This window comes from Podarcis melisellensis (genome assembly GCF_964234715.1).
Source record: "Podarcis melisellensis genome assembly, chromosome: 10".
Classification (NCBI taxonomy): domain Eukaryota; kingdom Metazoa; phylum Chordata; class Lepidosauria; order Squamata; family Lacertidae; genus Podarcis; species Podarcis melisellensis.
Genome location: NC_138542.1, coordinates 6,465,210 through 6,492,032, shown reverse-complemented (window position 1 = coordinate 6,492,032; position 26,823 = coordinate 6,465,210). Strand labels below are relative to the sequence as shown.

Genomic DNA, 26,823 nt, shown 5'->3' with positions numbered 1-26,823 from the left:
GCTTTCAGTACACGTGCTGCCTACCAAGTCAATCTAATACTGTCAAATCTCGGTTGTCGAACGTAATCCATTCCAGAAGACTGTTCGACTTCCAAAATGTTTGACAGCTGAAAACTGAAAGCAGAAGCCTAAGTACAATAGGGGAACTCAAAACGGAAGCCGTGTAGCACGTTCGGCTTCCGAAAATTGTTCGAAAACCAGAACATTTACTTCCAGGTTTTCGGCATTTGGGAGCCGAAACGTACAATAATGGAGGCGTTCGGGAACCAAGGTTTGACTGTGTCAACAAAGAATCCTTCCTTGCAAGTTTGGTGCAGGCCACTTCAGCTTTACAAAAGTTTTGAAGTCTTGGTTTTGTGCTTATGAACTTTAAGAACATTGCTTTCCATTTTTTTAAATTCAGTGCTTAAATTATCTTCATGCAGTTCCCCCTCCCCAATTAGCTGCAAAACAGTTTCTTATTTAGGAGATAATAGTCATGTGTAGAAGTTTGGTATGTATCTATGGCAATGTTTAGCATGACTTCTGCTGGGGAGAGAGAGAGAGAGAGAACAGGATTCTGGACTAGATTGGCCATTGGCCTGATCCAGCAGCCCATCTTATGTTCTTACTACTTTTGTTCTCCGGCTTTTTCTGTGTTGACAGGAACTCATTGCTTTAGGCATATGCAATTCTGCAGGATCGTTTTTCCAGACCTTTGCTATAACTTGCTCAATGTCCCGGAGTCTTGTCCAGGAGGGCACTGGGGGAAAGACTCAGGTAGGTGTATTTAGGTTTCACTTGTCCTTCCTGCAGGGCAGTGTTCGAAAGTCCCATTGTTCTTGGCTGGTTTTGCGACAGGGAATTTCATGAATGCAAGCAGTTTCTGAGCTCTGGGTGCAGTACTGCGCCTAAGATTTCAGATTAAAATTTCCAATTTCTGGAAGGAAAGGAGGACCTTTTTCTGCCTCCCCACTTCCAGCCACTCTCTGAAGACTGGAGAAGGGACCCTTGTAAGAATATTAGGGGGGCAGGCAGGGGAAGTATGGCTTGGTTTTGTTCAGTCTTCAGATGAGGACCAGACCATAATGAACATAAGATTTTAACTGCAGTTCATTTTCGGCTTTGTATTCTTGTTATAAAAAAGCATGCCCAGACACTAGGTTGTGGTGCCCGTAACCAAGGTTTAAGGTGCCATTTAGCTCCTTGCTTTCATATCTCAGTTTCAAACACTGCTGCAGGGAGGTAATTATGATTATTTTGATGGTGATGATTAGTATACCACCCTTCATCCACAGATCTCAGGGTGGTTCGCAACATAACAATATAAAAACCACAAAATACATAATAAAATCAAACCAATAATCTCCCCTCCCCGCAACACATTAAAAGGGTTGTCAATCAGCCAAAGGCCTGGTTGAAGAGGAACGTTTTTGCCTGCCAACTAAAGGTGTTTAATGAAGGCGCCAGCTGCACCTCCCTGGGCAGAGCATTCCACAAACAGGGACTGCAGACAATACCTGTTCTTGTGTTGCCACCCTCTGGACTTCACGTGGAGAAGGTACGCAAAGAAAGGCTGCACAGGATGATCTCAGGGTCCGGGTCAGTTCATATGGAGAGAGGTGGTCCTTGAGTTATTGTGGTCCTGAGCTGTTTAAGGCTTTATAGATCAAAACCAGCACTTTGAATTGGGCCTGGAAACTAATTGGTAGCCAGTGCAGTCGGACCAGGATCAGTGTAATATGCTCAAACCATCTTGCTCTGGTGAGCAACCTAGCTACCAAATTCTGCACTAGCTAATGTTTCTGAACCATCTTCAGAGGTAACACATTGCAGTAATCTAACTTGGAGGTTACCAGAGCATAGACAGCAGTAGTTAGACTTTCCCTGTCCAGGTAGGAGATCAGGGCCATATACCTCCTCACCTTTGGGGGGCAGCTTAGGCTAAATAAGTGGAATTACCCCAAGGCCATCTAGTGAGGAGGGATCTGTATCTATATCTTCCTGCCTCCCCCAATTCTGTCTAAGTCAACATCCTCTGTGTTTGTTACTCTGTATGCAACATGTGATGTATGTAAATTTAGTTAATGCCTCTTCTTGTGAGTGTTATTGCTTAGGGCACCAGAGTGCTTGCTTAAGCAGACTCATTCAGACATACAAGTACAGTGGTACCTCAGGTTACATACGCTTCAGGTTACATACTGTCAGGACTGGTCGTTGTCCTCTTCAGATCACCACACAAACGCTTCTTGTTCTTTTATAACTTTTTATTGTGTATTAACAAAATAATCTCATAAACAGTTCTTAACTATTATTCCTCAGAGTCACTTCTTTCAGATACCTTCTGAGCTCTGCTTCTCCGTGACCAGCCACCCTCAAAATGGCGAAGGCGCCTTTCCCTTCGCTTTCCCGCTCTTTTTTCTAACCTCCTGGCTAGAGCTGGCTTGTATCTCCCCTCCTCCGAATCTGAGCTAGAACTGAACCCTTGCCTTTCCTGTGAACAGCCAGTCCCTCCCTGTTGTTCCTCTTGCTCTCTTCTATTAGATTCGCTGCTCCCCTTCCCACCTTGGGGAATGCTTTCTCCCTCTGATAAACTGAAAACTTCTAACTCTTCCCTGACACATACGCTTCAGGTTACAGACTCCACGAACCCAGAAATAATGCTTCAAGTTAAGAAGGCAGCGGCAGCAGGAGGCCCCATTAGCTAAAGTGGTGTTTCAGGTTAAGAACGGACCTCCAGAACGAATTAAGTACTTAACCCGAGGTACCACTGTATATAGAAAAAGAAATGGGAGGAATATTTGGGCTTGGCAATGCTTTTAAAAACCTTTTCAACTATATATGGGATTCTTCAAAAATGTTTCTGTGTCCTTCCCCCACCCCCAGGTTGCTGGTACCCTGTCCTCAATCATGGTTTTCCTGGTCATTGTTGCCATTGGTTATCTGTTTGAACCACTGCCACAGGTAAGAGTCTCATATATATGTGTTCATTCCAATCTAAATTGGTACATAAGCAGCAGTAAAACCACTTTTGTTAAAGCATTGCATAATCTGTAATGTTTAGAGCTGTAAGGAGATAGAATGTTCTATGCTGCAACAATAAGCTCAAAAATTGGTTCAATTGCAGGGTAATTTAATGGCATTGGTGATTACTGTGCATCAGCTTTTTCTAGCATCTTTCCTGGATATCTGCAATCGGAGGGAAGGCTTTCTAGTCTGAATGCCTGTGTGAGTCTCATTTGGCTCTGGGTAACGAACAGCAGCTCTTTTTATTTGTCTCCACACCTGTAAGCATGCAAGAAATTAAATATTCTTTATCAATGAAGCCTTGAGCTTTGTAATCCTAATCCAGCACTTTATACGTGTTACTTTGTCACCTTTTATACTTTCAACCATTGATTCAGGAATAGTGGGACAGAACTATTAGCCAATGATTAGCAGGAACCTCATTGTTTGGGTCCTCAAGTTATACAAGTGAGAAGTCGTTGTTCAATCCACTGGATGCATGCCGATGTGCTGACACATTTATCTTGAACTTAATAGTTCTAGGCTGTAGAGATATTATTTTAGCCAAACAAAAGTATCAGTTTGCTAAAGATCACTGCTTCTCTTTCCTAAGATGAAGATAAGAAACCTGTAGGTCCCAAATAAAGCTTCAGAGATTTTATTGCTGGTAGGCCAGGCCGTTGCCCTGTTCACTTGACTGAAAATACCGGTAAATAAGGCAGGGAGTGACATAATTGGGAAGTGACAGTTTCGCAGTAGCTAAGTAAGAGTCCTTTTGCTTGGTTAGCTGGAGTGGAAGAAGAGCACTTTGCACAAGCCATAAATGGTTTGTCGAAGGACTTGAAGATTAGCATTTTATTAAAAAACAAATATAAGGATTACTTCGTATGCTTTCCTGGGATCTGCGCTAACCGTAAAAGGCTAAAGGAGAAATCCCAGTTAGAAACCGGTGCAGGCCAAAGGGTTTTGAATACAGAAAATAATCTTAGTAACCTATTATTCTAATAAAACACTGGAATCTCCATTTCGGAGCCTAAAATATAATGAGGCAACAGATTGTTACTTCTCTTTTCAGAACAACAACTTGGGTGTGGAGGTAGCTCAACTGCCCAAGGAAAGGGTGGGGGAGAGAAAAAGCTCAACAACTTTGACTTGTATATTATAGGGCTTATTAAGCATGCAAATGATGTAGTGCGAGGGTGGGGCAACAATAGTTCCCATCCTCCTCTATCAAATAACCCTTCTTGCTGGAGTGGTTGCATTACAACTGCATCTGGAGGGCTCTCAACCTTGCTGGAGTGGGCATGCCTATTTTAAGTTCCCCCAATTTCTTTGGGAGAGAATGCTCCTCCTCTCTGCTGTGAAATCAGTTGTTTGACGTGTTTAACTTCTACTGAATGACGTTAACTAATGTCATGGATGCTTTAGCTGAGATTCCTGCATTGCAGGGGTTGGACTTAGATGACTCTTGTAGTCCCTTCTGACTCTATAATTCTATGATTCTACAAATTGTACCCTTACAAGGGAAACACATTGATTTTGATATGGGCCATCCAGGAAGGTTGCAGCTATAGGCACTTGAAACAAAACCCTGCTGATGTTTATCATCAAGGAATCTCATTTGGTTTCTGATGAAATATATGTGCAGATAAGCAAAAGATCAAAAATGACATGTGACTGCATGACTGTTTAAACTTGCTAAACAAACATTTAAAAGAAATATTCTTGTGTATGTAAATAGATCTCCTGCATAGAACCTGCTAGTTATCTACACTTTGGAATGCTTTTTTTTTAAAGCTGCAACACAATTTTAAAATAAAAATAAGAAAACCAAACCCTTCTCAAAATATGTTCCTAGGCTGTGCTTGCAGCAATTGTAATGGTCAATCTTAAAGGCATGTTCAAACAGTTTCAAGATATCACTCGCTTCTGGAGGACCAGCAAGATTGAACTGGTGAGTGACCTTGATTCTGATCAAAGTGCATGCAGAATGTTTCTGATATGGTAATCCAGTGGTCCACCTGCAATGTTGTGTCTCACAGAAATAGTTCCACTGTGAGAGTCAAATGATGCAAGAAGAACCAAGCTCTAGGCCCCAAAACTAGGAACATAAAGAGATAGTACAGGAGAGGGTATTGAAATGTGTTTAAGATCAGTTAGGCAATTCAAGGTCTCATCTGCCAGTGAAACACTTCCCTGCTTAGAAATGTAAAGCCAGTACAGTGGATACATTGGGTTATATCCACCTAACTTGTATTTAGAGTAGACCGAACAAAATTAATGAACCCAAGTTTATTTCAGTGGGTCTACCCTGAGTTTGACTAGCAGTATGCTTTCCTCACAGAGGCAGGAAAGGCATGGCCCTTGCCTGTGCAGGAGCAAAACTCAAGGCTTGACTCCTGGCAAACCCTGGGTTCTCTTGCCCTAATCTGCATTGATAAGCTATCACTAAGAACTGCTTAGAGCCGTATTTCTGTTTATTTTGTGTGTGTGTGTGTGTGTGTGTGTGTGTGTGTAGATAACCACTTTTATTTCACGATATTTATATAAGTAGGGAAATCCTTTTCTGGGAATTAAAGATTTTTCTCAGTACACCACCTGCTTGTTTTATAAGAACAAATAGGGTGTGCAATCCATTTCATCAATGAAGAAGAAGAGAAGAGTTTGGATTTGATATCCCGCCTTTCACTCCCTTTAAGGAGTCTCAAAGCGGCTAACATTCTCCTTTCCCTTCCTCCCCCACAACAAACACTCTGTGGAGGTGAGTGGGGCTGAGAGACTTCACAGAAGTGTGACTGGCCCAAGGTCACCCAGCAGCTGCAGGTGGAGGAGCAGGGAAGCGAACCCAGTTCCCCAGATTACGTGACTACCACTCTTAACCACTACACCACACTGGCTCTCAATGAGGCTTCAAACTAAGGCCTTATTTACCCACACATTTTTTAAAATCCATGTTAATGTGTGCACTTGGTTTGCCTTACTATATTAGGCCTATCACTAGTTTTGAGTGTACTAGTAACAGTTCAGACCTGTTTCCTTCCCACAATTTCCTCTCCCCACCCCATTCCCACCCGCAAGTAAAATGTGAGTGTGAAACATGGTTAGCCTTTTCTTGAAAGTGGTCTTGAGTGTTTGTAATTGACTCAACAGGCTTTTATTTGAACCTGCTGGAAAGTAGAAACCATATATTACTGATTAGGTGTGTTTGTTTGTTTGTTTGTTTGTTTGTTTAGGCTATCTGGATTGTAGCATTTCTGTCTTCAGTTTTTCTGGGGCTCGACTACGGTTTGCTCACTTCTATAACTTTTGCAATGATTACCATCGTGTACAGAACACAAAGGTGAGGTTCACTTTTAATCATTTATTCTCTCAAATCGAAGCTATTGGTGGTAGGAGTAAAGAGGGACAATCTCCTTCTCAACCAATACAGTGTAGTTTGCTGAGCTAGCTCGTCCTCCCTACAATGGAAGGTGAAGTCATTCATCAAAATGGCTGATTAGGGTACCACTTCTGCTTGCCAGCAGTTTAAGAGACCTTCTTGTACCTCTTCCAACCCAGTCAATCCCTCCCAGTGCAGCTGGAAGAATATCTCCGGGAAGAGTTCCTTGGAAAAGCAAACATTTGCGCAGTAGTATAAACGGCATCTGAATCTAAAATAATATTGTAAAACCCTTTTTTCCATTTTTTGGGAGCTTATATATAACGAATTAAAGAAAATTTTCAGATATACTTTTTCAAAAAAACCGGAGGTGACGAAATTAAAAAGGAAGATCAGAGATTGTTTCAATATGCCACGGTGGCGGCCAGGGTATTGATAGCTCAAAAATGGAAATCAGCAGAGATCCCTACGGTTATGGATTGGCAAGTTAAATTATTTGAATACGCAGAATTAGCAAGAATGACACATAAAATTAGACACTAAGAAGGTATAAAGTTTATTGAAGAATGGAGTAAATTTGTGACATATATTGAAAGTAATTGTAGAAATTTAAAAACTACAGTAGGCTTAACATAAACCTTGTGACGTGTACATAATTGGAACAGAAGCTAAGAGTATCATCTGTTCTATCAAATTTCTCTAGATTGCTTTAAAAAACACAGGCCCAGCACTCAGTTTTCAACCCGTTTTATGCCTCAAGAACTGGAATTTCTGCTAATGCCTCTCTGTTCTGGCCTTTGATCAAGGCATTGCATCAGAAGAAACCTGTTGGGTTACTTTTGACTTCAGATCTCATCTTAAGTCCTAAAAAGGAGGAGAGCATTTACAGCTCAAGCAGCCAATAAATGGCAAGTTGCAGCTTCTCTTTAGTTTGTCACACCCAAGAAACTACAAGCAATACATTGTATAACAATATTCAGGATCTACGGAAGGGGTGGGGAGGCAGCAAAACTGTCTAAGCAGACCTTATTTGCAACTGAAGTAATTTCCCAAATCTGATCCTCAAACAGAAAGCAGGTTCGAAGTGTAGGAGGTGTCTATATGATTCCATGCATGTTGAAATGGGGTCCAAAATATGCTGAAGTCGAAGTGTCGTTCTCCCTTCACACCCCTCTTCAATTTTATTTCGTAATATTTAATATACTGCTTGATTGTAAAACAAGAAACCTCAAAATAGTTTTCCACTCACTGATTCTGGATAATGGGCACCAAAGAGGTAAAGACATTAGTGGGAGCCTCTAACAGAGATTGCTTTTTATAGCCTCTTAATATAGAGACTCTTTCTCTACAGTCCTCAATACAGAATCCTTGGCCAGATTCCTGGTACAGACATTTACTGTGATATAGAAGAGTATGAAGAGGTAAGAGGGTGCTAAATCTCTTTATACCCCTTAAGAAGAAAGGAAAGTGCTCTCTTTGATTTAAGATGGAGGGGAGCAGTAACAAAGCCTTGGTTGGGAGTTGAATCTGAATCCCGTAGGACCCCATACTGAACATTAAGATCCATTCCTACCAGTGCAAGCCCACCACATGGGGAGAAGAGAGCAGGAATGCCAAATGGTTCTTTGGGAACTAGCAGCTGGGACATTTCTGGAGGGAGAAATAACCAGAGCCATGAGGCATGTTCAGAGATGAGACGGGAATGCAGGGCGTGTGTTCAGTAGTCATGCATGTCTGTTGGTGGGGAATCTTACCAGACTCCCCACCCCCGCTTGGCTTAAGATCTCAGCCAGCTCCCCTGCTCTGATTTCTAGCAAGCTTCAGGCCTGTTCTACCCATGTAGCAGAAACAGGAGACTGAATCCTGAGGTGTTAGGAAGGACTAGCGATTTGAATGGCTTTAATAGTGGTTTAGAAAAATTCATGGAGGATAAGGCTGTGTTCTTCCTCCACTGTCAGAGGTACTATGCTGGGAAGCACAGTTTGAGGGATCACTGCTGCATTCGGGTCCTGCTTCAAGTCTTCCTTCCCATAGGCATCTAGTTTTGGCCACTGGGAAAACGGGATTTTGGTTTGGTCTGGCAGGACTCTTATTTTTCTTACAACTGCATCACTTCAGACTGTAGGTCAGTGAGAAAACAGATTTTTGAATGCTCTCCAGCATTCTACTGACACAGCAGAAAGGCAGCTGGGCTAGAGCCTTTCTTTCTGAAGCATTAGTTTTTAATTGTTAGGAGGTTGTTGTTATTTTTACGTGGGGGAGCTTTCAAAACTTGGAATACTCTACCTGCAGTTTGGAGTGGTTTAGTCTAGTTCTGGCACATCCTAGCTTGTGAGACCCAGTCCAAATTCAAGGGCAGAAAGCAACAGTCTTGGAAGCAGAAGTCAAGGTCAGAGCAGAGGTGAGGTATTTCAGTCAGTTTCTTCTTTCAGATATCGTAAGATTTTTGTGCTCTTAATAGATGTGAGTGGGTGTTTAGACTGACATCTTCCCGTATGAGGCTGAAGTGATATAGTCCCTCCATGGCAGCTCCTGCTGCCTCACAAATTCATGTATAGGTCTACCCAAAGGCACTACTAAAGGGATCTTTAAGGCTGTCCTCCTTCATTGGACAGGAACTGTCTCAGGTGAGATTCCAAGGCCATTTCCTGTCAAGCAGCTCACTTATTCCAAAATGGTAGTTTGATGATGTGATGCGCTTGGGGTCCAGAAAGAAGGGTTTGCTGCAGAACCAGAGAGTAAATGGCTCATTGAGGCAACATGTAGACTGATGGATCCTCATTGCAGGAAGCAAGGAAATAGGGAGCCAGGGGAACAAAATGTGTTAGTGGGGTGGGATAGAACACCACAGAAATCTCCTTTGAGTTTAATCTTGTGCTTTCCCACCTCCCCCTATTCCCATGTGTACTATATGACCCCTGGGCAGCATGTTCCTGCATGATGGACAATAGGTACCTAAGCTCTAATGATTGTATATTTGGTAGCAATATAAACAAGTTGAGGAAGACATGCTGTCTTTATTAAAAGAATCTCTTCTTTTCTTAGGTGAAAGAATGCCCTGGAATCAAAATATTCCAGGCAAATGCATCGCTCTATTTTGCTAATAGTGATTTATATATCAATGCACTGAAGAAAAAGGTGAGGAACAGCTATTCATTTCTACTCTCTGTCCTATTGAAAAATGCTAAACACTGCCATTTCACACTGCAGGGAATTACATATTTGACTAACTCCCCTGTCTAAAAAGGAAAAATAAATCTATGTACAGACAACACTTGGATTCTAGACCAATGTTCTTCTCAATATGCTAGCTTTGTACAGGCAGGTTGGTGTTTGTTTCTTAGACATGGGAACACTGATTCTGTTCAACCATTCTGGTTTTTCACCTGTAGTCTGAGAAGGTACAACCCAGCAACAGAGTTATGTGCGTTTTCTGAAGTGTTTCATCTCTAAGCCACCCATGTCACATCTGGGTGTGTTAGGAAAGCCTTCTGTCTCAGCCAGCCTGAGCTAAGAATAGTTGGATTAGTTCTTGAAGCATTTGAGCATAGCTCCATTCTCTTGTTTTGATTCTTACCCCACACATACACAGAATCTAATTTGACACACTGAAAAATTACCTTGCTTGTTACTGGTATTAAACATAGAGGTCCTATATGTTGATATATTGGTGTATCTCTTCTCTTACACCCCAGATCAGGTGGGGTAGTGATATTGGAAGCTCCAGGAATGTTACTGTAATAGATGGTGCTTGTTAAAACCAAATAAAAGCTCTGTTTTCTAGTATTCCCAGCCCCCCCTTTTCTCTGTCCTCATCAGCAGTTCCATTAAAAAGAGCCTTTCCAGTGTAAATTCTCCAATTTGGCAGGTGAATTAATTTTACTTCTTTAATAGCTGCTGAAAGGTGACCTCTTAAAAGGCAAACAAAGAGTCCTGCAGCACCTTAAAGGGTTATGAATGTTGTTATGGCAGAAATCCATAGCTTGGTTACCACTTTACAAAGATGAATCTTCTCTGGGGGGTTTTTTGCCTTGTTTCTGCTATAGACTGGTGTTGACCCCTGTGCAGTCTTGGCAGCAAGGAAGAAAGCCCAGAAAAGGCACAGAAAGGAACTGAAGCACCTTCATGAACAAAAGAAAACAGCAGTCCTGAAAGTGGTAAGCCTTGCAAGTGTTTCCTGTCACAGGCTCTGGCTCATCCCTAGCAATGATTTAATAAATTGAGAACCAGCTTTCTCTTCTTGCAAAGCATTAATTTACCCCTCCAGCAGCTAACTGAAATGTCCGCTGTCTTTGCCTAATGTTAGTTGGGTTTCCAGTTTGCCTGGATCTGAAATAATGGTTTGTACAGAAACCTGGTTAGCATTAACCAAGGTTGAGATCAATGTTGGTGTTTTACTTAATCAGTGGGAAGGAAGGAAATTCATTTAAGAGAAGGCTCAGATGAAGGAGTATCATGTTCTGGAGGCTGGTGCTATTTTTGAGCTATGCATAGGCTGTGTTTTGATAGTTGGCTACCCTACCCTTGTCCAGAACTATGCATGATTTTTACAAGGGTGTCAGTGCAATAGAAACATAAAGGTGTGTGTTTAGTGCAGCTGAGGCCATTTGATTGACAATTTTGCATTTCCTTTATGAGGGAGGGAGGGAGGGAGGGAGGGAGGGAGGGAGGGAGGGAGGGAGGGAATACTCAGGAATCAAATGGGTTTGTTTCAAGTCCATTATGACATGCGGCATGTGAACAGCAATTTGCCTTAATAGAATTCCTTTTAAATGCAAACATTGGGATTTGGGGAGAGTGCTGGTGACATGTGATATGAATAGGGAGCAAGATGTGGATCAAAACTAGCTGTTACTTTTGTCGCTGACCACACTTCCCCCTTGTGGTGCGGAATGAAACTGCTGCATCAAGAGAGAGAGTAGCTATCATTATTCCTCCTGATCTCACAAAAGAAGTTTTTACTGTTCCAGTGAGGCATACAAAAACAAAGAATGACCAGGGAATTATGTTTCAGATTCAGACTTGTTTTAGAAATGAGGATGTCCAAAGGGCAGATTCACACACCTGTTTTTGAAGGGAAAAGAGACATCATGATCCTGTAAAACTCACCCTGCCATGAGCAGAGGTACCAATTTCTGAGGGACAGGGCCATGTTGTGCTGTGTGTGATGATAGGGCATCGGGAGGCGGCAGGGGTGGAGCCGAATATGGCAGCACTGTGACTTCAGTGGCTGTGGCTCCTCCTCCAGCCGCCACGACCAGCTGGGAGCTGCTTCCCTGCACCTTCTCCTCCATGGCAGGAGGAGGAGGAGCTGGCCAAATATTGGGGCCCCCCCAAAAGGGATTGGCCTCTAAGAGATAGTGCTCCTGTCCCTGTAAGACCTCTGGTTTTCATATCCTGACACTGCACTTGGTTTCTAGTGTGTTTCAGGCTGAAGTAACTAGATTTTTTTTTACACGGTGGGCCCTTTCACGGGATTTTGTGCATATCAAGGGGGTGATTCTTTTCAACACATATGCTTGAGAGAAAGGACCAGAGCCTCTCCACCCCGATTCCACACGCAGAAGCTGACTTGACAGGGATGAAGTAGAATTTATTTCAACACTAGCAATGGGACAAGCATCCTCCACACCTGGAGGAAGCAGCACACAAAGCTTTGTTCTCCAATGGAGGCAGCAGCTAGTAGATTTAGGAAGACTCCCTATGGCAGTGTTTCACTCTAGCTATTGGTAGGCCCGGCTTTTGATCTTTCACATCAAAAATATCAGGGAATTGGCCCCCAAAAGGCAACAAAAGAAGTTGAGTTGGCTGCAGTCCTATACTCTTGTACTTGGGAGTAAGCCTTGTAAATAGGACTTCTACATAGACATGCGACGAGGTTGGCGCCTCAGTTACTGCTCACGCCGATGTGCCCGCTCTCTTAAATATATTGCCCCCACCTCACTGAACAACCTTTTACCCGAAGGCTTAAAATCAAAACCTAACTATCCCAGGACAGGGACGCAGGTGGCGCTGTGGGTTAAAGCCTCAGTGCCTAGGACTTGCCGATCGAAAGGTCGGCGGTTCGAATCCCCGCGGCGGGGTGCGCTCCCGTCGTTCAGTCCCAGCGCCTGCCAACCTAGCAGTTCGAAAGCACCTTCGGGTGCAAGTAGATAAATAGGGACCGCTTACCAGCGGGAAGGTAAACGGCGTTTCCGTGTGCAGCTCTGGCTCGCCAGATGCAGCTTGTCACGCTGGCCACATGACCTGGAAGTGTCTGCGGACAGCGCTGGCTCCCGGCCTCTAGAGTGAGATGAGTGCACAACCCTAGAGTCTGGCAAGACTGGCCCATACGGGCAGAGGTACCTTTACCTTTACCTATCCCAGAGTATCCTGTGGGAGTCTCAAGCGGGTGTTCTTTAAATAAACAATAAAGGTTTATTTTTAAAACCAGGTAGTATAATACAAGTGGAGAAACTTAGGTTACTTCAATGATAATATGCTAGTTCACTTCAAGTCGTTTTCAGAGGTTTCAGCTTTATAGTTTGGTTCCTTTCCAAGGCAGTACTTTCCTTCAATTACCCATCCCTTTAACAACTCCAGCTCCTGAGGTACTTTCAGTAATAGTCTTAAGGGGTCACCACACACCCCTTCCTTCACTGATTTTTGGGAGTCTCTTCTTTCCTCAGAAGAGTCTCTCCCCCTCCAGACTAGCTTGAGACCTAAGTAGACTAATCTTTTTCAGCTCCTACTTCTCCTCTCTCACCCTCAGTCTCCCAGCAAGATTCGGTCCTATTACTCCTGCAGGACACTACACTCAGTCCTTCACTGTACACTCGGAATAGATATTTTCTCCAGAACCAACTCTCCCTCCTCAACACTCTCTGTTTTTCAACCTGATTCCTATCCTATCTCCCTACCTAACTCCCAACCTCTTCAACCTCCCACCTCAACTCAACCACCCACTTAACCACACTGACCCTATCTCCCTCCAAAGCCTCTCCTTTTAAACTCTCCCTCCTGGAACCGCAGCCAACCAGAGGCTGCCATTCTGTAACCATTTGCTGGCAGGAGAAAAAAGTAAAAAGAAACACTTGTGGAACCAACTTTTTTGTTACAACGTGTGTCCTTATATAGTAACGCTGATACTTGTCCTTTGATATTTCCTAATTTGTATGTAAACAATGAGAGCTCTCTAGATAAATATTTACATAGTCAACCCTTCACATTCATTTACACAGAGAACAAGTGTGCATGTGGAACAGTTGTTGTTGTTGATGATGTTGTTGTTGTTGTTGTTTATGTAGAGTTAATATGACATCCTGTGCTGATTGTAGGAGTCTGAAAGAAGCAAAAACCTATACTTAAGTCTGGTATTTATTTATCTTTTGTGAAAGACAAACTACACAGAGAACAGTGTGAAACATGAAGTAATGAATGACGAACTGCCGCTCAACGGAAAGCTCTCTGCAACTACGCAGGACTCCTCTCCCGATGAGCTCGAGCGCTTTATGGAGCCAGTGACCAATATTCACACAATCATTTTGGATTGTTCACCTGTGAACTTCGTGGATTCAGTTGGAGTCAAAGCCCTAAATTCAGTACGTAGCATCTTATCTCCTTGCCATATCCTACACTTAATACCTTGCTACCAGAATACCTTTCGCTGCTTTAAGGCATGCATCAAAGACAAAGCTTCATGCATCCACGTACCAAGTAAAGGGAGTGAGGCCAAAGGAAGTTCTCTTGCACAAGAACATGCACAGCTCACGTCCATTTCAAAGAGGCTTGCACAGAAGAGCTTCCTGCTGTCTTAGGCCTCAAAACAGGGTGGGAGGATTTGTGGCCTTCCAAGTGACACTAGTCAGCCAGTAATCAAAGAGGATGGGAGTTACAGTCCAGCAAAATCTGGGGGGCCACAGGCTCCCTAGCTATTTAGGCTGCAGTCCTGTAGACACTTAACCTGAGAGTAAGTCCCATTCAACTTGAAAGGACTTAACTTCAGCATAGGCCTGCAAAGGATTGCACTTCTAAGCACCGTACTCCTTGCCTCCCAATTTCTCCCTTGGCATTTTTAGAATAGCTGCTCAATTTTAAAAGGGCATGTGTATGTTATGACGATGACTTTTAAAATACAAATATATTAACTGCAAATTAATTTCTGCACTGTTGTAGATCATAAAAGAGTATGAAGAAATAGGAGTTTCAGTGTATATCAGCAGCTGCAATGGTAAGTCTGTTTGACTGTTGGAAATCATGGACTTGCTGTGGTGACTTTTGACTCCCCACCCCCACATCTAGCCTTGCATCATCTAATCTAACTGGCAGCAGCTCTCTAAGGCCTGAGGCAAATATTGGTCTACTGCCTGATTGTACATAGCAAAGATGCTAAAAACATACTGTGTTACTGATGTGTAGCTTCCTGATCAATCCTATATCATACAAGCTATGCCTGTCTCTCCTTTCTGCCTGAAGTGCAGATGAAGTGACTGTAACACCAGCAAATTCAGCTAAAGAACAGGAGAAAGTGCTAATGTAAATCCCAGCAACCTACAACTGTTGAAGATAAACCCAAGGAATGAGATTCTTGGTCCTTACCTTTGCCTGTGTAACTGTTGGCATTTTTGAAGAATGAGGAGAGGATCTTGTTAGTTGGTTTGTTAACATACTAGCTGCTGTTAAAAGAACAGCCTGGAGGCTATATGGAGCCCTGTGACTTTTGATCCACTTTTATCCAGCTGCTTTTTAAACTCAGCAGTGCCCTCTAGTGTGCTCAAAGGTGCACTATGGGTGATGCTGCATCCAATTTGTATGCATGTTGGACAACTACTTGAACTTTTCTGTGAGAGCGCTCAAATTCAGTATTCAAAATAAGTTCAGGCATTTTGCACACATTTGTTTTGCTGCAGACTCTCAAGGGTGTTTGAACGGATACACAAACACCTCTTCACAGCCATGGGAGTTAGAAATGGTGTCTTAAAATATCACAATATTTGGAGCCACGTCCAATACTGCAACACCAATGAAGCCACCGACTTCAGGGCATGGAGCAAATTCCTCTCTTGCCTCCTCCCTCTTCTGCTCCCTTAAAATTGGCTCTGGAGACTTGCAGGAGGCACCAGAGCAGATTTTGACATTTACTCCCACCATGAGCCCCATAAATCTGTTCTGGAGGTTCCCCCAAGCCTCCAGAGCAGATAATGGGAGGGTGTGAAGTTCCATTGTGCCAGTGAACATCCTTGTGTTGATGAAGCTAGTTAGCTGAATGCCGCTCAGTTTCCCCCTCATACTGGGACTATATAAATACAGCCGTAGCTCCTACATTGCACCCGGAACCAAGCACACACCACCCATTGTATGCATTGTTCCTCCTCCAGCCACATGGGCAGGTGTGTGTGCTTTTGCATAGGTAAGCTGCTTAGTCAGATCACAGCAACGAAATAGAGGCTGTACAATTTTACCCCCACACCCCTTTAAAGCTTTTTCTTTTCTACCTAGGATCGGTTGTGGAGAACCTTGCTAGACTACATTTCTTTGACAAAGCTGCTCAGAGAGACTTGCTGTTTCCCAGTACCCATGACGCTGTCCTCTTCAGCCAACTGAAAGGCCTCTCAGCCTTGCAGACTCCTGTAGATGTTGTGGTGTGAACTCCTGCATCATAGATTGTATGGTGGTGCATTGATTAAATTCCAAGGGCTTCTCTTTAATACTTAGTTTGCACAGATTATACAGCGCCTAAGATTAGCCAGTTTTACGGGTATGTGACACAGGAGTAGGGCCGCCTTGTTTTCTGCCAGGATGCTCTCTGAAGAATTTGAAGCCTTAATACTTTCAAAAATTGAAGTCAGGTATAGCCTGAACTGGTTTGTATAAAAAAGAAGACTCATGTATTTTCCTGAAAGCATCCTAAAAGATTTGGGAGTTTTTTTGTTGTTGTTCAGAAATGTGCCAGCAGATGAGATATTGCACTACATGGATATTTTTAGCACTGTGGATTACTGAAAAGAGTACAGATGATGCAGCAAGCCTGGGAGACATGGACTGCTTGCTACTTTCCTTTGACGCTTTATTGTGGAGGCATTGTTGTAAAATGTATTCTTGTACCATCTACTGAAGAATTGCACTGTACAATATCTTTCAAGTGTTCAGCACTGGCTTTCAAAACTACATTTTATGTAGTCAATTTTTAAAAACCCATAAAAGCCATTTTTTGCAGCTTGTGTTAAGTTCTTCCATTTCCCTTCTGCTTATTTTTAGATGTTATGGTAGTCAAGAGAGGTACCGTCAAAGTGTCACATAGGTGTATATCTATCTATAGGTTAAAGGTTTTGTGACCTGAGACAGTAATAGACATTAATAGCAATTTTTCTTTTTTAAAAAGGGGGGCCAGTGATCTACTCTGATTAAGCATATTGCTATGGTATTTCAAGTATATAATGAAAAGCCTTTTTACAGATTTCCTCCTAAATGACACCAGAATCTGATACAAAAAGGCCCTGTGGGGCACTGTAAAAAACGGGGTTTCACTGCAAAATGAATCCCTTGAAACTGGTGCCAAAGTTTTGGAATCCCAAATGTTGGGGTTTGTTATTAATGAAGCTAACATGTACTCCACTTTCAATGAGGTAGTTACTGATTTCACAGTGCTGTACAGGGTATGTCCCACTCAAAAGCTTGTGGAAAAGAAGAGGTGCTCCCAAACAGGCTTCATTAGATCTGGGAAGGGTAATATGCTGTTAATTTTTTTTACTGAATATCATAATGAACTACACCATGTAACTTGGAATATTCCGTTTATTTCTACTAGCCCAACTATGTTACACCACACACACGAACTAGAACTCTTGATATTACTCTGCATAATATTAGCCATATAAAGGAGATTTCTTAATGGTATCTAGAATCAGTTGTAAGTCATATAGCGAGGTGTAGCACTGAATTTGGCATATGACTTGATTACTTTGTTCACAGCTTCCAAGAAGTCTTTTTCGGTGGCAATCTTTCTCCTTGCTCTGATGGCGAACATACCTGCCTCTGTACAAACACTTCGAATTTCAGCACCTTGCAAGGAAGAACAGTGGATGTAAAAACAATCTGAAACAACTATCACCACCAAACAGAGAGAGAACAAGAACTATGATGTTTGACTTACCAGTGCTGTTAGGGCACAGTCGAGCTAGCAACTCAAATCTTATGTCTCTTTCAACACTCATTGAACGGGCATGAATCTTGAAGATGTGAGTTCGTCCCTAAAAAACAACCACAGACAGGCTAAGCATAAGGGCATCATCCCCTTGTTGCCACCTACACATCAGTGTTGGGAAAGCCAAAGACAAAAGTCGGCAGGGCAACAGATGTGACTCATAATTTGGTAGAGTGTTACATTCCAGCCACACCTCCCTGCACCCATTCAAGCAAGGGACATTGTCCCAGTTCAGAAACACATTCCGGTCAAGCAAAAAGCACTTGAGGGTACAGAGCAGGACCAGTGGCCTGGGGAAAACATGAGAGGGCCAAAAAGAGAGCCTGGAGAACTGTTGCTGATGTCTAGTGATGCACCTGGGAGAAAAGCAGTTGTTCAGCCAATATGATTTGTCCTTTGAAGGGACAACAATGGGGGGAGGCATCCTTAGGCACCTGTTGAGGCTCCAGCACTTTGGAAAGGTCCAGAGCTGCTGTTCTGCAACCATCTCCTTGCCCACCAGCCTCCACTAATCCCTTATCTGCCCCTTCTCCAGAGGAAGAGGGCAGGTGAGTAAGCAGAAGGCAGCAGCTGCTCTAGAGCCAAATGTTGGGTGAAAGATTTCTGCAATGCAGGAAATTGGACTACATGATCTTTGTGGACCTTTCGAACTCTACAATTCTATTAAACAAAACCCTGCACTTTCCCTTAAGGCGTCATACTTTCCTATTGCCTCTGCTGTAGTCCATGTAGTCCCTCAGGACAACAGAAGCGCAGATAGAATCCTGTGGCATCTTCAAGACAAGCACATCACAGTACAACCTTTTGTGGGCTGGACTACAATACTATTTTCCTTTTTGTTAACTGCTACAACACAGAGTTACTCTCTTGGAATTTGTCACTAGACAGAAACACCAGGTCAAATACATAATTTGAAACAGAATCAGGCAAGAACCAAGACAGACAGGAAAGGTCTAAAATTGCCCACCAGAATCCTTTTGATGACTATTTGATCAAATCCATTTTCTGAGAGCTAATAGAAAAAAATTCTCACCTTCAGTCCTTCAAGTTCAAATAAATGTGTTCTTACTGACTTTGCTTAGTATCAAAATAGTCTAACCTCCAGATCTGGCAGGCTGAATTCTATTTTTCTATCCAGTCTTCCAGGCCTCATCAGTGCTGGATCCAAAGTATCAGGTCTGTTGGTTGCCATCAGTACTTTAATGTTGCCTCTTGGATCAAAACCATCAAGCTGATTTATCAATTCTAGCATGGTGCGCTGGACTTCATTGTCCCCTCCAGCGCCATCATCAAAGCGAGCCCCTAGAAAGAGAGAGCAGGAGAAACACAAAAGGCACCCTTGTTAACTGTGCCCCCAAAACAAGAAAATGTAATTCATGTTATCTATGGCTATTGACGTAAATCAAAATATCACATTCTTTTTTTTAAAAAAAGGATATTACTAGAAGGATATACTTTTGTTAAATACTTTTCCTTGTCCTTTGCTGTTGGTGCTACAGAGACCAGCATGAAGCAGCACAGCAGAGAGGCCAAATATCAAGTTGCTTCTGCCATTCTATTACCTAATCCAAACAGACTAACCAGACATAGAGAAAGGGGACCTGGTTTGAGCGATAAATTCACCTATGCTTTAATGTGAGTAGTGTGGTAGGCCACACTTACTAACTTCCCTGTTCCTGCTGTTGCTGCACCAGACAGAAAAACAAGCCAGGGTGTGGCTTGTTGTTATGTAAAAATTCAAGCTAGTGGTTTGTTTCTCTCCAAACGCACTATGAGTGCTAAGCCAAGAATAAACAAAGAATAAAGAGTTGTAGTCCAGTTTCTGAAGGACACCAGCTTGGTGAAGGTTGACGTAAGGTGATACCAACCTCCAATAGCATCAATTTCATCAAAGAAGATAAGGCAAGCTTTTTTTGTTCTGGCCATTTCAAAGAGTTCCCGAACCATTCGAGCACCCTATAAAAAGAGAGACAGGCGGTTTACTTTCATATAAAGCCAACTGTCACTTGAGTTAAGAGTATTTAAAGTAAATATTAAAACTTCCAAATGAATCTACAGAACCAAGAGGCAAAACTGTGCTCATTACGGGACATCATTTTAGTTGCAGTTCCTTCCAGGAGAGAACTGGTGCCTGGCTGTCCCAACTCATGAGAACAGCCTACTGTACATCATACAGTATCTCACATACCCTACATAAAAAGAGAGGCTTCAGATTCTATATGACACAAACTGCCAGAGGAGTGAACAAATATATAAAGAGGTCCAGGTTTCTAATCATACTGTATAATATTAAGGCAAAGAGTCTCATCTTCCTCTGCAAGAAAACTTAGATTATTTAAAGTATAGTTTGAGCAGACTTTCTGGTAACTTGACCTCCCCCAGTACAGATGCACAGACATGCTCCCTCTTTTCATTACCTCTCCTACGTATTTCTGCACCAGCTCAGATCCAATCACTCGGATGAAGCAGGCATCGGTCCTATTAGCAACAGCACGAGCACAGAGAGTTTTTCCTGTCCCCGGCGGGCCAAAGAGAAGCACTCCTTTAGGGGGCTCGATCCCCAGATTGACAAATCGTTCTGGCTGTAGTGGTAGGGAGACAGTAAGCTTAAAAGTTGCACGGACAGGATGAAACACAGTATCTTTGGGTCCTAGACTGGACCCAATGGCAGTCAAAGCGCTACGGGAGCCCAAGCTTGCCGCAGCAGTACAATTTCAGTACTATCAACGAACTGTCAAGAAATCTTCCATTTTAAAAGTAGTGCACAAGTCAAGAAGGGACCCAGTGGCAAGAAAGCTGTGCAGTGCAGTGTAACAAGAGAGTCGGTGCAAAACCAATAGGAAGGCACTGAAGCTTCAATAATGCAAGCAAATAAAGACATTTCCCTTTGCCATTCCCTTTCTTCAAGCCTTCAATGGTACATGTTCCCTGCAATTTCACAAAGACAGCACTGCCCTATTCAAGCAGTCAGCTGGATCACGGGAGAATACTAACAGGGTAGAATCTCTCTGAATCCCTAATACTATTGTGACAGACGACAAAAGGGCATTGTTTTTGTGCCCCGCTTGTGGCAGCCTAGAAGAGGGATTTCCAAAACAGTGGACTAGATGAAGTTTTGTCAGATCTAACGAAGCAATTCATACTTTCCTCAAAAGGTGAACAAAAGGAACATCTTAAATCATGACAACTGAAACGTAAATCGATTTAAAAGCCTTTTGACTACTGAATAATTTAGGTTCTTGCGGTATATGCAATTAGCCCTTGAAAGCTGTAAGAGGAATAAAATCAGCAGATCACACACACCTTCTATTACAATACTTACATGAAGCAAGGGTGTTTCCACCACCTCTCTTAGCTTCTCAATCTGTTCTTTACAACCTCCAACATCACTGTAGGTGACATCAGGCTTTTCCTCTACCTTTGTAACAAAACAGATGTGCACACATCTTTGTTATTTGCAATAACTTTTTTTTTTTTAACAGATCTTATAAAATAAGAAGAGCAGGTTACAATGAAGTCAGATTACAAAGGTAAACAATCAAAGGCCAATAGCAATAAGAGTTCTTACCTGCATCATAGTAACAGTTGGATCAATCTTAGGAGGCAGAGGGATATGAATCTGGTACTTGTTTCTGTCAACACTGCAGAAACAGAATACAAATGCACATTACCTCCACAGGGGCAAACTCTCTCTTCATAAGGGGGTCTGGCAAAAGCATTCTTCAACCACGGCAGAGTGCATAGACTGCAGCCACAGAGATGTAAAGGCTTTTCTCCATTTGATATTGGTGAGGCTGGTTACATAGTGAGGGCGAGGGGTCGGAATGGGTAGCTTGGAATACCCTGGGACACATTTGGATAGACAGATATGCCATGCAACATATTGAAGGAATCTAGGTGGAGGGACAACTTGTTCAATCCTTGTCACTCTCCCGCCCTCTCTCCAGAGAACTCTGTGCCTTGTATTTTATCACAGCTCAGATGTGAGCACTTTATTTACATTCTGCAGGCAAGGCATTTTACAACCAAATAGTACTCTAGAAGAAAACAAGACCAAACTCTACTTTCATATCATGTTCGGCTTTTAATCAAGTTTTCCCAGTGGTTGCCAGGTTCAATGCTGGCCTTGTTTGGTGCCTTGTATTTTAAGCCTGGATCAAGTGGTCACACTCTGCAGATGGTCTGAAAATTAAAACTTGTCCACTTTTAGCTGGATTAAGCCTCAAGTGCCATTTAGTTCAGGCCCTTGAAAAGAATCTGCTTTAGTTATCAGTTGGTGCCTAACTGGCATTTTGACATTTAAAGCTTTACAGAGACCCTGTTTATCTGATGCCTGCTCTATCCCATGCAATAAGAGCTTCTGATGAGATGTTCTTTCAAGAAGCCCCATTGTCTGAAGGCAGGATCCAGAGCCTTCTCCACGGTAGTATCCCAGTTGTGAAATTTCCTGTCTAGGGATAAGGCACTCTGCATGTTCTCCATGCTTGTTCTCTTTTAGAAAGATTATTTTCTTTCAGAAAATATTTGTTGGCTTGTACTCTCATTTTCATCTGGGAATTATTTAAATCCTTACATATGATGTTGATATTGTTTTGTGTTCCATTTTACAAGCTTGTTGTATTTTACTCTACAATTTTTTTCTATTATAAACCTCTCAGGGAACTTTGCTATGCAGCAATATAAGAAAATATTATTTCAGTTTCCAGTCCCAAATCCAACGTGCTGTCTCATTGGATGTTAGATTGGCCCCTTGCATGTATTTTAGGCAGGCAATCAAATATGTTTATACCGCTTAAAAGCTGTTTCACTTGTTCTACCATGGCTTGTTCGAATGCATTCCATCTTTTAATTGCATTGTGATTTTGTAAACCACATTGGGAGCCCTGTTTAGGGCAGGAAGGTCACACACACACACACACACACACACACACACACACACACACATATATATATATATTCCTATACTGTACAGTAAATATAAATGTGCATTCAACCCTCTAGACTCGGTGACTAGTCAAGTAACTCAAACTAAGAACAGTAAAAATATTGGTATCAACTCACCCAACTCTCATCCCTTCTTCAATGTCAGTGGGTGCCACCTGATCACTAAGATCAACCACAAATTTGGCAAACTGCTTCACATTGATAATGTACTTAGGATCCTCAGAATCTGCATTGATTATCTTGGTGCATCTAACCAGAAGAGAAAAGTAATTAAACAAGCAATCTGTGAGCAAATGAGGGTTTAATGTGCCTGACAGCCAAGTGTCATTCGAAGTCCAGGTTTCTTGAAGAAGTTACAGGAAGGCTAAATTTCTGCTGCCTTTGCCTAGGTAATCATAACTAAAAACTCTTGCTTCTACCATATTTCTTTTTCTCCCTAAAACTTAAATAATCATGAACAGCATGAGAAGGGGCACTTTAAATATCCAACTAAAGACTGCTTTCAGTGTAACCCACCCCACCCCAGGGATTGCACATTACATGTGGAGGATAGAAGCAATGGCTATAATGCTATGCATTTTTATAACTATTTGCTCCTATGGCTGACCAGATAAAATATCTGCTTACCTTGCCACTTGCAGTGGCTGCTCACTTTGAAGAGTTTGCTTATCTGCAGCGAGATCCCAGAGAGCAGGGGGAGCCAAGCCAGTGTCTGATTCCTTAATACCTAAAAAAACAAAAGCAGAAAAACCACTTGCTTTGCCACTCAGGTCAATGCTGTGCCATATATTCAAGCACTAGCTTGCTTCAATTAGTTTCAGCAGCAAATTCAACATAAACGTGACAAAAAGGAAAAACCACTCTGCCACTTGCATCAATGCTATGTAATACTCAACAGGTTTGCAAATCTTCCTGGGGGAACATTTTAGGAGATTTAAACTGGGGGCTTTTAGGTCCCAGTCTTAACAACTACACCACACTAGATATCCAACTGTACATTGGTTATCCTTTTCCACGTTAGCTTCAACATCCCAATTGATAAAATTAAGCTGCTCTCTGTATCTGACAGCATCTCCTCTCTCATGTTTCCCCTTTCTCTCTGCCCATGAAGGTTTCTTTGTTTTCAGTTCCTTTGTTTTGTTCAACAACCCTTCCTATTTGGAGTTTTTCGTGGGAGTGAGCAGTAAGGAACCACAGGCCCATATGCTCCATAACTGAAAGGACAAGACTAAAATGAAAAAGATATATGCTTTCAATGAACCCTAAAAATACATACCCGTGAGCTCGTTGATTTTCTTAAGCAGCTGCTGAATGTCATCTTCGACTTGCTTGATCTGCCTCGAGTATGTACTCTGGCCCTGGATTAGAAAAAGTAAGGCAGACTGGTGGATATATGAATGGGACTTTAACAAATATTTCCCAAATGCAGACCTATGAACATATAAACCTTATTAATCAGGCCACTGGTCAATCTAGCTTGGTAGTAGGCACTGCAGTTATGCAAAGTTTCAAGCAGATGTTGAATTTTGTTAGATCTTGTTAATCATGAGATATGAACCGTTACTCAGCTCTTTGCAAATAAGACACATATTTACTTAAGTCCAATTGGCTCAGCAATCTGCAATTTTCAGCTTTTCACCAAACCACACATGAAACTGTAATATTTAGGCTTTTGATTTGCTTATTCCAAACTGTATTTTGTTTTGAGGTGCTGTTACTTTAGATGAAAGTGAAATCTTCCAGCTGAAGCAGCAAAACTCACAAATATATGCATATTTACTTAGAACTAAACCCTGCTATTTTCGGTGAGGCTTACTCTCAAAGTATGTATTTTAGGACTGTTTACTCCTCCCAGTTGGTTAATGTGGATGTTTCCCAAACATTCCAATATTACTAGTTTTTTAAAAAAAATAAATTGAAAATTGTAATTGCAACAAATACTTACATAGGTTTTCAACAAGGCAATATCACCTTCATCCAAAGCTGAAAGACACATAACACAGATCATATTAAAAAGTGAAACAACTACATTTTGTACTACTTCCCACCAACAGTCTGAAGACATAGCATCTGGACATAAGATTTCTGTTTTATTATTTGCAAAAATGTATGTACTGCCAGCATTAAACTATATATGGTGGTAAGCAGAAGAAAAGTAAAAATACAAAAAATACAATTCTACCCATAAAATAAACACATCACAAACCGGTACATCAAATTAATACATCAACACAGTTGCATCACATCAGGCAAAGCCTGAGTGAACAGGTGAATGTTAAGCAGGTGCCTAAATGCCAATACCATGTAAACATCTACCTGATGTCCAGCAGAAACACATGTCAAAGGGAAGGAGTTGTCACACTAAAGGCTCTGATCTTACTGAACGTAACCAACTTTGGGAGCATATGGCCCCATGGAGTGCCTCTCTCAAGGACTGAAGTGACTGGGAAGGGTGTATAATGTATAGCTTTCCCAAAGATAACCTGGTCCCAAGTTGTTCAAGGTTTCATATGTCAATAGCAAGACCTTACATTTGGCTGGGCAGCGTAGCAGCAGCCAGTGCCACAATTTAGCCACAATATGGGGCTAACAAGAGCAACAGAACCTACAGGGTTAGAAGATGGAGCAAGCTTGTTTTCTCCTGCTCTGGAGGACCCAAACCTATTTATTCAAGTTACAGATAGGTAGCCGTGTTGGTCTGCCATAGTCAAAACAAAAAAAATTCCTTCCAGTAGCACCTTAAAGACCAACTAAGTTAGTTCTTGGTATGAGCTTTTTTTGTTTTGACTATGGCAGACCAACACGGCTACCTATCTGTAACTTGAATAAATAGGTTTGGGTCCTCCAGAGCAGGAGAAAACAAGCTTGCTCCATCTTCTAACCCTGTAGGTTCTGTTGCTCTTACCTATCTGTAACTGGAACTATGGAAGGCACCACATTGAGCCGCATTGAGCCGCATGAAATGGAAGTCCATCAAGGTATCTGAAGAAGTGTGCATGCACACGAAAGCTCATACCAAGAACTAACTTAGTTGGTCTTTAAGGTGCTACTGGAAGGATTTTTGTTTTGTTTTCACTATTTATTCAAGTTACAAGAAAAGAGATTCAGACTCAACATTAGGAAGAACTTTCTGACAGCAAGAGCTGTTTGACAGTGCACCGGTCTCCCCCGGGAGGCTGTGAACTTTCCTTCACGGGGGGGTTTTAAGCAGAGGGTGGGTGGCCTCTGTCCTGGATGCTTTAGCTGAAATTCCTGCATTGCAGCGGGTTAGGCTGAATGACCCTCAGGGTCCCTCCAACTCTTAAGATTCTATAATTCTACGTTTAACGTAGGGGGGGGCAGGATTTTAGATTAAATTGAATTCGTACACCGCCCTTCATCTGCAGATCCAAAACATCTGCAGGGTGCCAGGGTTTGGGGGGGGGGAGAAGGGAGGGGGCGCAAATGAGCAGGGGGGGGATCCGAGAGGCACGCATGCGCACTGGAACCCCAACGGGCGCCCAGGGAATAGGCGTCCGGGGGCTTTTCCTTTCCGCAGCAGCCCCCGGCTCACCGCGGATGGGTTTGTCCTCCTTCTCCTCCTCTTTGGTTTTGCGCTGGTCGGTTCCCAGGTAATCCGGCATCGTTTCTCCCCCTCAGAGCTTCCGACGGCGGAGACTCCTGCTACCGGCGGCGGCTACTGCGCATGCGCGTTACGCAGCATCTCCGAGCTTCTTCCTTCCGGGACCGAACGGGAAATACGTCACGAGCATTTCCTGCCGCCGCCGGAAAAGGCCCCTCTCCACACGGAAGGGTGAAGAAATAGGTCCTAGAGCGGCTCTGTAATCCACATAGAGATGTGGGGGAAGTTTAAAGCGGGGCACAGCCGGATCTTCCGTCTCGCTCCCTCCCGACCCGCTGAATTCTGAATAGATAGAATCACAGATTTGTGGAGTTGGAAGGGACCCCGAGGGTCATCTAGTCCAACCCCCTGCAATGCAGAATCTTTTGCCCAACGAGGGGTTTGAACCCACGACCCTGAGATGAAGAGCAAAAAAAACAACCCACTTCTGGCATTCACGACTGTCGGGGCTTTGTTTTCTTTGCTGTTCCCAGGAATAAACCACTTCTTGTTGTGGCCTTTTTGTCGCTTGTAGAGTAAAACACATCTGAAAATGTTTATTTGCGTCTGTATCTGTGGCCCTCAGTCCTTCAAGCGGAAGGGTCTCCCGCGGCGGCTCACCAGACACCCCTGGGCGCAGTTTAAAAAAACACAACACTTTAATTCTCTACAACATGTAAGATGGCAGGGACGTTCGTTAAAAGGGGCGACGCGACGCCCACCCCCCTTCCT

At 42.7% G+C, this 26,823-nt stretch overlaps 2 protein-coding genes across 3 annotated transcripts in view; one reads left to right on the top strand and one right to left on the bottom strand.

Annotated features, from left to right (window-relative positions):
- The window catches only part of SLC26A5 (solute carrier family 26 member 5), a 34,975-nt gene extending 18,417 nt beyond the window's left edge, over positions 1–16,558 (top strand). For both annotated transcript variants that reach the window (XM_081927719.1, XM_081927718.1), the window contains exons 10-19: positions 646–759; positions 2,866–2,943; positions 4,844–4,939; positions 6,219–6,325; positions 7,716–7,785; positions 9,410–9,502; positions 10,411–10,521; positions 13,741–13,944; positions 14,519–14,573; positions 15,842–16,558. In XM_081927719.1, the coding sequence (XP_081783845.1) occupies positions 646–759; positions 2,866–2,943; positions 4,844–4,939; positions 6,219–6,325; positions 7,716–7,785; positions 9,410–9,502; positions 10,411–10,521; positions 13,741–13,944; positions 14,519–14,573; positions 15,842–15,990 (1,077 nt within the window). In that variant the 3' untranslated portion in view covers positions 15,991–16,558. The remainder of the gene's footprint in view (positions 1–645; positions 760–2,865; positions 2,944–4,843; positions 4,940–6,218; positions 6,326–7,715; positions 7,786–9,409; positions 9,503–10,410; positions 10,522–13,740; positions 13,945–14,518; positions 14,574–15,841) is intronic.
- Positions 16,559–17,119: 561 nt separating this feature from the next.
- On the bottom strand, positions 17,120–26,207 carry PSMC2 (proteasome 26S subunit, ATPase 2). Its single transcript, XM_081927559.1, has 12 exons — positions 26,044–26,207; positions 24,436–24,473; positions 23,767–23,848; positions 23,118–23,217; positions 22,608–22,739; positions 21,115–21,187; positions 20,869–20,964; positions 19,964–20,128; positions 19,415–19,502; positions 18,646–18,848; positions 17,496–17,592; positions 17,120–17,404 (listed from the first exon to the last, which is right to left on the bottom strand). Exons 1-12 carry the CDS (start codon positions 26,111–26,113, stop codon positions 17,247–17,249), a joined length of 1,302 nt encoding a protein of 433 aa, XP_081783685.1. The 5' UTR covers positions 26,114–26,207; the 3' UTR covers positions 17,120–17,246.
- Positions 26,208–26,823: the final 616 nt, after the last annotated feature.

Bases quoted from the DNA above. Each gene is read 5' to 3' on its own strand.
- PSMC2 (XM_081927559.1), bottom strand. From the start codon at position 26,113: ATGCCGGATTACCTGGGAACCGACCAGCGCAAAACCAAAGAGGAGGAG. The intron at 23,218-23,766 runs GTATGTATTTTT...TTGTTTTTTTAG, and splicing joins GAAAATCAACGAGCTCACGG to GTATTAAGGAATCAGACACT. The intron at 18,849-19,414 runs GTTGGTATCACC...CTCTCTTTCTAG, and splicing joins TGAAATTGATGCTATTGGAG to GGGCTCGCTTTGATGATGGC.